This window comes from Crocuta crocuta, unplaced genomic scaffold (assembly GCF_008692635.1).
Source record: "Crocuta crocuta isolate KB4526 unplaced genomic scaffold, BGI_CrCroc_1.0 scaffold675, whole genome shotgun sequence".
Taxonomy (NCBI): Eukaryota; Metazoa; Chordata; class Mammalia; order Carnivora; family Hyaenidae; genus Crocuta; species Crocuta crocuta.
Genome location: NW_027528796.1, coordinates 157,734 through 169,911, shown reverse-complemented (window position 1 = coordinate 169,911; position 12,178 = coordinate 157,734). Strand labels below are relative to the sequence as shown.

The 12,178-nt window shown below is 41.9% G+C and overlaps 1 protein-coding gene across 3 annotated transcripts in view; it reads left to right on the top strand.

Moving 5' to 3' along the window:
• Nucleotides 1-6: 6 nt before the first annotated feature.
• Nucleotides 7-12,178, top strand: part of PRMT2 (protein arginine methyltransferase 2) — a 38,282-nt gene continuing 26,110 nt past the window's right edge. The window contains exons 1-4 of one of the 3 annotated variants that reach the window (XM_077755376.1): nucleotides 172-323; nucleotides 2,322-2,438; nucleotides 8,565-8,672; nucleotides 9,346-9,528. In XM_077755376.1, the coding sequence (XP_077611502.1) occupies nucleotides 2,385-2,438; nucleotides 8,565-8,672; nucleotides 9,346-9,528 (345 nt within the window). In that variant the 5' untranslated portion in view covers nucleotides 172-323; nucleotides 2,322-2,384. Of the gene's footprint in view, nucleotides 324-2,321; nucleotides 2,439-8,564; nucleotides 8,673-9,345; nucleotides 9,529-12,178 lie in introns of all 3 variants that reach the window. The other 2 variants (XM_077755378.1, XM_077755379.1) reach the window with 2 other exon arrangements.

Here is a 12,178-nt window from a genome sequence, read left to right as displayed (position 1 = left end):
CCGCGCGTGCCACTGCAGGAGGCGGGACTCGTGAAGTGCGCCTGCGCGAGGCTCTCGGCCCAGGACTGGCCCTTTCCCGAGACGGGCCTGAGCGACTGCGCCTGCGTGGGGCCGAAGACGGTGGCTCCATTCCCTGGACGGAGTGGCGAGTGCGGACTGCGCAGGCGTGGGGCGCAGGGCCTAGGGAGGGGCTCTGTCCGCGGCGGGCCTGCGCGTACTGCGCTTGCGCGGGCCGAGGGCGGCGGCTCGGGCTCTTGGAAAACGCTGTCCGCCCCTCCGCACCGCCTTGTGGACGCAGAACTCAGCGGAGCAGGGCGGCTGAGGTAGGTTTCTCGTGGGCAGCTCGGGCGGCGGGACGGAACGGAGGTAGGCTCCTTGCCGAGCGTGTGCGTCTGTGGGCCGGCCCAGGCCTCTGTCCCCCTGAAGACCCTCGAACCTTCCCCCTTCCGTGCTGGGCGCTCCGGCGGCTGACCGCAGGCTCGGCGACTGCAGGGCCACGCCCCTCACGAGACACGCCCACCGCCCCTCGTTCTCCCCACCCTCGCCGACGGCGCGGCGCCTCTCCCCCAGCCACGCCCTCTCGGAGCGGTGCCCGCCCCCCTCGTCGGCGCGGGCCTTCGTCCTGTCTGAGCCCTCTCCCTCTCTCCTCACTTCTGGTGGCACCCCTGCGTGTGAGCCCCGCCTCTCCCCTCACACCCCCCATTCTCTCCCTTCCCACACCTCCCGTTGNTCTGCCCAGCCCACCGGGCCCGGCCCCATCAGTTGGGCCCAGCCTCACCTTCCCTCGCCTCTTCCAGCGAACCAGCCCTGGCCCCAGTGCCAGCGTTTTCCAGTGAAAATGCAATGTATGTGTATTAGTATTCTTTGTTAACCTTAAAACAAAACCTGCTAGGCATTATGCCAGCAGGGCAAAATGGCAGAGAATTTAAGAATTTTTGGTATTTAAGAATGGCATAGAATTACAACCCAGGATAAGAGCCCAGGGCCTCGAGTGGGAAGTGAAGGGCCTGTCATTGGCTGGGCTGTCTAGTCTCTCATTGGCTGGGCTGTTGCTGGGGGAGGAGGAAACCCTTCCTGACGCTAGATCGGCTCTTTTTGGTGGGTCTGCGCAGCTCCCGTTGCTCGCCTCCGGACTCCGGTCTACACGGCCCCGTTCTGTTAGTTTTCACATTGTAATTACAGATGCCACAAAAATAGGTATTAGGTCATGGTAAGTGAAGCATTTATTTTAAATAATTTTTATGTAAGAAAAAGCACATTCATGTTGGAGCATAGTATGGATTATACAGTCACGGGAAAAAATGAGAACTGAGAATGAAAAGGGAAAGCCTCAGTAAGATGTAGCCTTTGGATCCTGTTAGGAAACACTTGAAAGCCCCAGGTGGCGTTGACCGTGAAAATAAAACAGCCAGTTATTTTCCCAGCAAAATGGGTTTATTTGGAAATGACAGAGGAATTACAATTTCGGACCTGCAAACTGCGAAAGCTACTGGCACATTTGGCTAATGTAGAAGAGGAAGGTTACTGTATATAGAGAAAAGGGGGGGCCACCTGGGTGGCTCATTCGGTTGAGCATCCCACTCTTGATTTGGGCTCAGGTCATGATCCCAGGGTTGTGAGATCAAGCGCCAGGACCCCACCATGGGGCTTGGGCTGAGCGTAGAGCCTGCNCCCCCCCCCCCCCCCCACTTACTCTCTCAAAAAAAAAGAAAGAAAAGAGAAAGGAGGACGTTGGGAGGAGCTACTTTGGAGGAAAATGTGGGGTGGTCACCCCTTCTGATTGGCTGCGCTAAGGCTGTTTAGCTGTTTCTCATTGGCTGGGCTGCTGCCTGGCTAGTAGGCGACCCTGCTGTGGCAGGAAAGTGAACTTTTTCCGTATGGTCTATAAGGAATGGTAGGGTGTGAGAGCTCCCCCTGCTGGTCTCAGGAATACATTTCAAATGCGGTTTCCTTGATTTTCACAGTAAGGAATTTTAATTGGAGTGAAGGCTATCAAGATTCCAAGAAAAGATCTGGCATTAATTTGTTGTTTTAAATCAATCCAGTACTCTAACAGAAACTAAGAGTGTTCATTCAGTAAATAAGGTCAACACCTTTGGAGATTAGTGAGGAAATCATACTTAGAAGTTCATAAATTTCAAACGCTTTCTATTGTTTTCCTGAAGAATTGCATTTACAAATTTGATTTCTATTTCATTCTTTTAAAAACCCCTTTTACTTCCTTTTGGCATAGGATCTTTATCATGGACCTTAGAAATGAAGCAAACTTAATTATCATTCAGTGTAATAAAGTATTTGCACATTCTCTCTTTTTTCAAAAGTAAAAATGGAGGGGAAAATGAAACATTAAAAGCGGCAGCTATGCGGCAGATCCTAAGAGAACCATGGCAACGTCAGGTGACTGCTCCAGAAGTGAATCGCAGGTAATTTCAGGTCTGGTATGTAAGAACCTGTATTTAAAACTACAAACGTTACAGAGAGCTGAGCTTAGCCACCCACCATGGGATGCTTGAATAAAGGAAATTACAGATAACATTTTGAATTGGGCATCGTAAACTCCTCCCGTGAAATCTACCTTTGGTACCTGTGCTGGTGAAGCAAGCACATTTTTTTAGTTGTTTAATAAGGTCCCAGGCATAGTATCTTACAAGCCGGTGAGACACATTCGAAGTGATTTATATATTCATACTTTTTTTCTGCCTGTAATGCTCATCTAGTTTCATTCAAGTTATTAGTAAAAAAAAAAAAAAAAAAAAAAAAAGATTACCTTACATTTCAAGGAACGTTGATTATATAAAATTAAAAACCAAATGAATACTCAAATAATCATTTTTTAAAAATCAAACATTTTCATATCTGTGGTATCCAATTTTAACATTTCTTTTTTTCTAGCCTTCTAAAGGTGGTACCGATTTCATTTGGGTTTTTATAGAGAGATTTGATTCATAGTTGTGTCATTTCATTAATCTTTCTTAAAGTTAATCATCAAGTTTTTAATTCCATGGATGTCCTGTTCCTTTGAGAAACTTCAAAAATGTCAGAACATTTATAGAATAATATTGCAGACATTATGTACTACCACACAGAAGCGAAAACTTGTTAACAACGTGTCATGTTTGCTTTAGAATGTAAATATATATACATATATGTATGTATGTTGAAGGAAACCGTAGATCAAGTTTGTGCCCCATCCCATTCTTCTTCCTCTGTTTCCACAGGCATATACTACTATGAATTATAAATTGATCTTTGTGCTTTCTGCACCATTTTTTAAAATGTTTTTATACCTAATATAGGCATCTTGGACCAATATATGATACTCTTTGTGTGTGCTTTTTATTCTTATTTTTTTATTTTTAAATTAAAAAAATTTTTTTATAGTTTATTTATTTTTGAGACAGAGAGACACAGGACATGAGCAGGGGAGGGGTAGAGAGGAAGACACAGAATCCGAAACAGGCTCCAGGGTCTGAGCTGCCAGCACAGAACCCGATGTGGGGCTTGAACCCACAAGCCGTGAGATCATGACCTGAGCCGAAGTCGGATGCTTAACTGACTGAGCCACCCAGGTGCCCCTGTGTGTGCTTTTTACAGTTTATTTAAGTGGCATCATATTCTGTGTCATCTGTTACTTGCCTTTTCCACTAATGTTACTTTTTTTCGTCAATTTTTTTAATGTTTATTTATTTTTGAGAGAGTGAGAGAGACAGTGCAAGCAGGGGAGGGGCAGAGAGAGAGGGAGACACAGAATCTGAAGCAGGCTCCAGGCTCTGAGCTGTCAGCACAGAGCCCGACACGGGGCTTGAACTCACGAACCGTGAGATCATGATCTGAGCTGTAGTCGGATGCTTGACTGACTGAGCCACCCAGGCGCCCCTCTACTAATGTTACTTTTGGTGGATTTGCCCTTAATGTGTGTAGAGCTAGTTCAGTCCTATAGCATGCTCCTGTAGCATGCTCCTCCTATGCCCAGCGCCTTTATAGATGTGTGGCAGGTCGCTTGCAGTCTCATAGTAGGTGTACACCACATTTTATTTATTTTCCTTTTTGTGGACGCTTGATGTTTCCAGTTTTTCTCTATTTCCAACAGTGCTGCAGTGAATATCCTTCTACACATCTACTTGTGCATACGTGCTCTCGGATGTGTGCCTGATAATGGAGTTGCAGGGTGAAGGGATCTCATATTTTCAGTTTTACTAGATAATGGTCAATTGTTCTCTAGTTTACGGGTCTGCCAGGAGCCCACGTAGTGCTTGCTAACGTTTGAGGACATCAGGCTTCGAAAGTTTGCTCAATCTGATGAGTTAGAAATGGTATCTTTTTTGGTTCTTAATTGCTAGGGCATCTGTCATGGAGGTATTTCTGTACAGTTTGTATTCATCCTGTTAACAGCGCTCTTCATTACAGAAGAGATGTCTGCTATTCAAAATTTGTGTTTTTATCTTTTCTTTTCTTGATCACCTTTAAGAGGTTTTATCACTTTCATGTTTTCAAAGAACCAGATTTGTCTTTGTTGAATTTCTCTTTGTTCATCTGTTTTCTATCTTGTTGGTTTCTGCTTTTATCTTTATTTCTTTTATTCTTTGGGTTTAATTTTCTATATTTATAGCATCTTGTGATGGAAGTGTGGATCACTGATTTAAACCTTGCTTCTTTAATATATGTTTTTATAGCTATAACTTTACCTCTGACCATCATTTTGCTATACCTCACACACTTAAAGGCATTGTATTTTCATTGTTGATCAGTGAAGATACTTTCTAATATGTTACAGTGGAAATTAGAAAATTTATGGGCTTTCCAAAGTGTGTTGCTTACTTTCAGACATTTAGGAATTTTTACATATCTTTTTGTTATTTAATTTTGGCTTGATTCTGTTTGGTCAGAAAAGATACTATTTAAAATGTCAGTGTTTGAAAGTTATTCAGGCCTGCTTTGTGACCTCGTCAGATAGGCTATATTGGTGAATGCTCCACATGCACATGCAAAGAGCTGTTGCTTTCCTATAAATGTCATTAAGGTCAAATGGGTTATTAGCGTTAAGTCTTTTGTGTCCTTTCTGACTTTCTGCCCATTTGTTGTGTCAGTGACTGAGAGAGATGAGCTTCAAAAATTTCCTCTTTGATCATGGATTTGTTTTTTTAAATTTCTTTTTTAATCTATCACTTTTGCTTCATATATTTTGAATATGTTACTTGGTGCATACACTTAGGATAGATTTTACTTTCTAGATTGATTGACTTTTTTATATTTATGAAATCTTTCTTTTTACCTATTAATATTTCTTGCCCTGTATATATTTTGTTTTATGTTAATGCAGCTGTACCAGCTTGCATGGTACACATACACCTATATTTTGAATCTTTTTTAAATCAAAGTCCATATATTTAAAGTCTTTCTCTTATAAAGAGTCTGTAGGTATGTCATTTTTCCCGCTGTCAGGTAACTTCTGCTCTTAAATTGTAGTATTTAGTCTGCTAACATTAACATGTTGACTGGTATGGTTAAGTCTAACATCTTGCTGTTTGTTTTCTATTTCTTCTTTGCATATTCTTTGTACCTTTATTCATTCTTGCCTCCTTTTGGATTAATAAAATATTGTTTGCAATTACACATTATCTTCTCTACTGGCTTTTCATGTATAGCTTTTACTGCTATTTTAGTGGTTACCCAAGAAATTGCGATATGCATCTTTAAGCTATCTCTGTCTCTTTTTTATTTTTGACCACCTCAAAAAAAATAGTATGTGTTATATGTACACCTAAAAAAATAGTACACTTTGTACTATTGTTGTAACATACTCTAATTCTTTGTATGTCAGAGCTTCATAATGAATTATTATTGTCTCTTTATGTTAAAGGTCTTTCTTATAAAGTATAAGAAATAGTCTCGTTTTCCTACATAATTACTTTTCTGGTGTCTTTACACCTAAACCTCTGGAAGAAATTAAAGACTGCGATAATGCCTGTTGCTGGGGAGTATTCAAGCAGAGAGAACTCGCTGCATTGCTGTGATGTGTGAAGTGCTGCACCCTTTACGGAAAAAATCTGGCAAATGTGTGAATGAAAACCATGCTTATTTTTCAGCGCTGATAATCTATTCTGTAGAAATAAAATATTGTTATATAAGGATAAATGTGTCCACATGTTTGTGGCCACATTGTTTATAGTGGTAGAAAGTTGGACACCAAGAGAAAGTCCATCAATCAAGGATGACTGAAGAATCCAGAAGAATTCCTGCTGTAGAGTATTATATAGTCATTGAAAATTGTAAGTTAGAGTTCTAAGAATTAGGGAGTCTCTTACAAGTTGTTATGTGATTAAAAAAAAAAAAAAAACCCAAAATTTAAAATCAGGGCTTGTGACATCTTTCACAAAAAACTATGTTAGAAGAAAAACTGTATGTGCATGGTGTGTATGCACACGTGCGTGTGTGACATGAACATGGAGAAAGCATGGGAAGATGTGCCAGGTGACTGGTAAGGATTGGGGGGCAGTGAGAGGCTGATGGTGTAGGGAGGGCAGGAGCAGGGGCTCGGGGCAAGCTAAGAGGGAGATTAGACTGTGTGAAATGAATCACGTTACTGTAGCAGGAAAGTGTGCAAAGGATACAGATAGGCAGCTTACAAAAATGATGACCAAAAAGTACTCGAAAAACATGTTTGATGTCACTAAAAATTAAAGGCAGATGGAACTGGGGCACCTGAGTAGCTCAGTCAGTTGAATGTCTGGCTCTTGGTCATGATCGCAGGGTCGTGGGATTAGTCCCCAGGTTGGGCTCCACACTGAGCATGGAGCCTACTTAAGATTCTGTCTCTCCTTCTGCCCCTCTCCCCTACTCACTCTTTCTCTCTGTCAAAAATAAAATAAAATTTAAAAAAATAATAAATTATAAAATTATTTAAAAAAATAAAGGCAAATGCAGCTAACAAAGACAGTGTCTCTGCATCAAACTGGCAGAGAGTTGAGTGATGATGCATGTCCACTGTTGATAAGGGGGTAGGAAAATCATTCACTTACTTTTTTTTAATGATTATTCAGAGAGAGAGCATGTACGTGAGCGAGAGAGAGAGAATCCCTAGCAGACTCCACACTGTCAGTGCTGAGCCCGACATGGGCCTCTAACATACCAACTGTGAGATCGTGACCTGAACTGATATCAAGACTTGAATGCTTAACTGACTGAGTCACCCCAGCGCCCCTCACTGCTCTTATGTAGGTCTCAGGAGCTACTTTTCTGGAGGGTATTTGGTGATGATATCAAAATTTATAAAAGTAGGGTACCTCGGTTGGCATCTGACTCGGTTTTAGCTGGGGTCATGATCTCATGGTTGGTGAGATCAAGCTGTGTTGGGGTTTAGGCTAACAACATGGAGCGTGCTTGGGATTCTCTCCCCTGTGTCTCTGCCCCTCCCCTCCATTTTCTGTCTCTCTCTTTCTCTCTCTCTCAAATATACTTAAAAGTTATAAAAGTACAAGTCATCTTAATTTGCCAATGTCCCATTCAGGAATTTATCCTAAGAAAATTGTCATGAATAGACAAAATGATTTTAAGAAAGTTCATCTTACATAATTTACAACGTAAAAACTGGAAACAGCTTAAGACTACAAAACGAGGAGATAGGATAAATAAATTATGATAATTCATAGAATGGAATACTGTCAGATATTAGAAATGTGTTTAGAAGTAATTTAATGGGGAGGAAAATACCGTTTAATGAGTGGGAAGCTTGTCACAAGGCAGAATTATATGATCTCAATAAACACCTTGTATGCATGTGTTATATGTACACTTAAAAAAAAAGCTGCAAAGAATATAAATGTTAATGTGTTAACCATCATTATCTGTGACCAGTGAGCAAGATTACAGATGGTTCTAATTTTCCTCTGGGTACACTTGTGCTTTTCCACATTTTCCAAAGACAATGAATTACATTTGTATTTAGGAAAATGTATATATTTTTGGGACAGGGTTGCTTCATTGAACTGGAACGTGTGGTTGCTGGTTCTCCCGCACCTGGTGGATGTCTTGCCGGCAAGCCTGTTTGTTCTGAGGGCAAGTGGAGACGGAGCACGTGTGCTCTGGGCTCCCCTTCTGGGTCTGAGCAGCACGTGTCAGCAGCAATGCAGTCTGAGTAGACTGCAAGGGTTGTACCAGGTCCCCAGCACCTTCCTGAGGCCTGCCCAGTTCTGCCATCGGGTCTGATGAGGTCCCCAGAGCACGAGGCCCAGAAACCGGCGTTCTTTCTCTAGGGCCGGTCACCACTTTGAGGGTGATGTTCAGGATCAGTCGCCAGGTAGACACTAAAAGTGCCTCTTTCTTACTTCTTTCTTTGATGTTCTCTTTAGGATGCAAATAATTCTGTACTTGAGACATAAAGTAAAGGTAGAGTGAAGGTGAGGTCCCTTGATCCTGCTAGTGAAGACGACCCAACTTGTATGATTAAATCTGGTCACACGAATCGTCATTTGAAACCGAATGAAATACCCAAAAGGCTGCAGGTTATTAGGATGGACAGAGAGAAGCACCATGGTCATCCTGTGTTCTTTCTTGGCTTTGAGCAGGAGGGAGAGGGTCTCATGGAGTATGGTGGCCAGGAGCATCTCCAGGAGGGCGCACACCCGGAAGAGTTTGTGGCCATCGCAGACTATTCTGCCACTGACCAGACGCAGGTAATCTGACGCATTTGCTCACGTGCAGTGGCCATGGGCCTTGGGCCATGTTTTTGGGATTCAGCATGCTAAGGGGTAGAAGTAGATGTAAATTTTGAAAAAGTCATACCGAAGTTAAGTAAAGAAGTATTCAGACGTCCAGAGCCCAGTGAGACATGTGAGTGACCTTCTCTTCCCACCCTAACAAATTCTGATCCCAGGCCTCAGGTGAGAGATGCCTGGCTGAGGAATTGGGTGAAGTACCTGTTCCAATTTCTGTTTGGAAACTTTGGTTTAGAACCTATTCTAGTTAATGAAAACTAAGGCTATAAAATAAAATCACTGACTTGAATGTAGCTTTTCCTGCTTTGTAACCCAGTAAATGAATCAGCCACCATATAGCTGAGTTACTGTGAAGAGGCTGTTGAGAAATTCTGTCCTAAGCCATCTGAAAATGTTTAATCTTTCCTTTAAAAAATACCATGTGCTTTTCTTTCATGTAGATGTTTCATAAAAATCTCTAAACCTTGGTATCATTTTTACAGATTGTGAATCGGTATAATTACCCATTGAGTCCTTTTTGAAATAGCTGTGATTTGGGCCCCCAGGAATGGGGGATTTATCACTGAGCCACAATTGAAATACCAACTACAGGTTTTTCTTGAATTTTGACTTCTGTGTATGATTTTTCCAGCTCAGCTTTTTGAGAGGAGAAAAAATTCTCATCCTAAGACAGACAACGGCCGATTGGTGGTGGGGCGAGCGCGCAGGCTGCTGCGGGTACATACCAGCGAACCACCTCGGGAAGCATCTGGAGGAGTGTGACCCTGAAGACACCTGGCAGGATGAAGAGTACTTCGGCAGCTACGGAACCCTGGTACTGCATCCCAGACCCCTGTTCGTTCGGCCAGGTGCTGGCTTCTCTCTAGTTTAACGTTAGCTCTGCCTGGACTGCTGCTTCTCGTGGATTAGAGCGGGGTTTGCAGACTTTTTCTCTGGCTTAGTAGGCCTTGCGGTTACTCAGCTCTGCCATTGTGGTGCAGAAGCAGCCATAAAACGATAAATGAGCATGGCATATTCTTTTGATTTTTAAAAAGAATTAAAAAATGTAAAAGTCATTCTTGGCTTGCAGTCCATACAAAAGATGGTGGTAGGCTGGATTGGCCCATGGTTGTTTAGAGAGATTATCTGAATAATGGGATTATGAACTTTTCTCAGTATTTAAAAAATAATAATACATATTACTTTAAAAATAAAATGTAAAATAGCTGCACAAGTAAACAATAATACCTTTAAATAACTAACTTACTAGTTTTTGTGTGTGTGTGTGTGGTTTTTTTTCCCCAATTTGGATAATCCTATAGTCCAGACAGTTCCTATTTATATTCTAAAGCTAGATGAAAACAGATGCCTTCAGAATAAACATTGTAGACCTAATGTTGAGTGAAAGAAGCAAGACCTCAAAGAACTTTTGATCCAGTTATATAAATTTACAAAGCAGTGTTAAAAGGTATTGTTTATGAATGTAAGTGGTGAGGCTCTAAAGATCAGGGAGCTGGTTCCCCCAAGAATCAGGATGGTGGTTACTGTTAAGAGGGGGGCCTGTGATGGTGTCCATCTTGAAAATAAAATTGTTACTATATCAGCGAAATGGGTTTATTCGGGAATAGCTGGGGAACCGCAATCCAGACCCCGCAGGCAGTGGGGAAGAACAGGCAAGTCTGGAGAACCACCCAGGGGAGGCGCTTTTATAGAGAAGGGGGTGGGGGTGGGCGTGGCTTCTTGGAACAAAAACCCATTGGAGGGTGGTGACTGCTTCTCATTGGCTAAGTTTGGCATTTTCTCATTGGCTGGGCTGCTGCTTAGGCCAGGAAAAAATCTGGGTGGTAGAATATGCTTCTTCCTTTGTAGTTTGCAGGGCTCCGAGTCAGAGCTTCCTCTCTCTGTTTTTTCAGGGAGGTTTTCCGTCCTCATTTTCATATCAGCCAGGCTGGGGTGGGAAGGTTTGGGGTGCTGGCAGTGTTCTGCTTTGGTGTCATAAGTGTTTCCTATAGAACTATATTTGAGAGACTGTAAGGCACTTTTTAATATACTTTTTTGTAGATGTGTTACATTTCACAATTTAAAAAGTTACAGTAAATGAAAACTACCTGATGTATGTACATGATGAGAGCTTTCAAACTATCAAGAAAGAGCATTTTGTTGATTTTAAAAAGTCCATATTGGTGGTTTGCTTATTTAATGACTTTTTATCATGACAAGCAATGCTGTAATGGACTTCCTTTTACATAAATCTTGCTTACCTTTTACTATTTGTAGGGTGCATGTATATGTGTTTTACTTTGGTGGATCTTGCCAATTTGCCCTCCAGAAAGATTGGCTGATTACACGCCTACCAACAGTATGTACAAGCTTATCTCACAACCACACATCGCCACAGTGAAACCAGATTTCTAAGCCTAAAAGGGAAATATAGTATCTCTTGATTCTGTTTTCTGTTTGTTATTTTTATTTTATTTATTTACTCTTAAAGTTTGTTTTGAGAAAGGCAGAGACAATGCACATTGGGGAGGGACAGAGCGAGGAGAGAGAGAGAGGAAGGCGGGTGGAGAAAGAGAATCCTAAACAAGCTCCATGCTGCCAGTGTAGAGCTAGATGTGGGGCTCAGACTCAAAAAACTGAGATCATGACCTGAGCCAAAACCAAGAGTTGGTCACTTGACCAACTGAACCACTCAGGTGCCCTGTCATTTTTTTTTTTAATGGTTATTTTTGAGAGAGGGAGAGAGGAGGGGCAGAGAAAGAGGAAGACAGAATCTGAAGCAGGTTCCACACTGTCCGCGAAAAGCCCCATGTGGGCCTGAACCCATGACCTCAAGATCATGACCTGAGCCAAAGTCAGCCGCTCAACTGGCTGAGCCACCCAGGTGCCCCTGGTTTCTGTTTTTTAAAGCCAGATTGGTCATCTTTTATATTTTGTTGGCCTTTTCTATTTTTTTTTTGGGGGGGGGGGTAAAGTGTCATATAATTTGCTTGTTTTTCTTTTTATTTGTGTCAGTTTCCCTTTCGATAAGCTGGTTAGCCCGTACTTATTACATGTATTACACTTACCACCTGCCTGTTGTCTTTTTCCATGGAACTCTAATTTTCATGGTCTAATTTGCCCTTTTTTTCTTTGTGGCTTCTGGATTTTGTGTCCTACTTTCAAGACCTTCTTCACTCCAAGATTATAAATATCCATACTTTCCTTTACTTTTGTGATCCCATTTTTAACAATGAAATATTTAAATCAATCTGGAATTCACTAGTTGTAAGGAATAAGGTAAAATTACAGCTTAATTTCCCCACAAATATCTAGCTGCTCCAGCATCAGTTATTGGATAATCCTCTTTTTCCTGATGATGTGCAGTGCACATTTATCATACGTTAAATCTTTAAGGTCTGTCTGTAATCTCTGTTCTGTTTCATTGATCTGTTCATTTCTTCTGCAGCTTCAGATGTTTTTGATTATTGTAGTTTTTAAACATC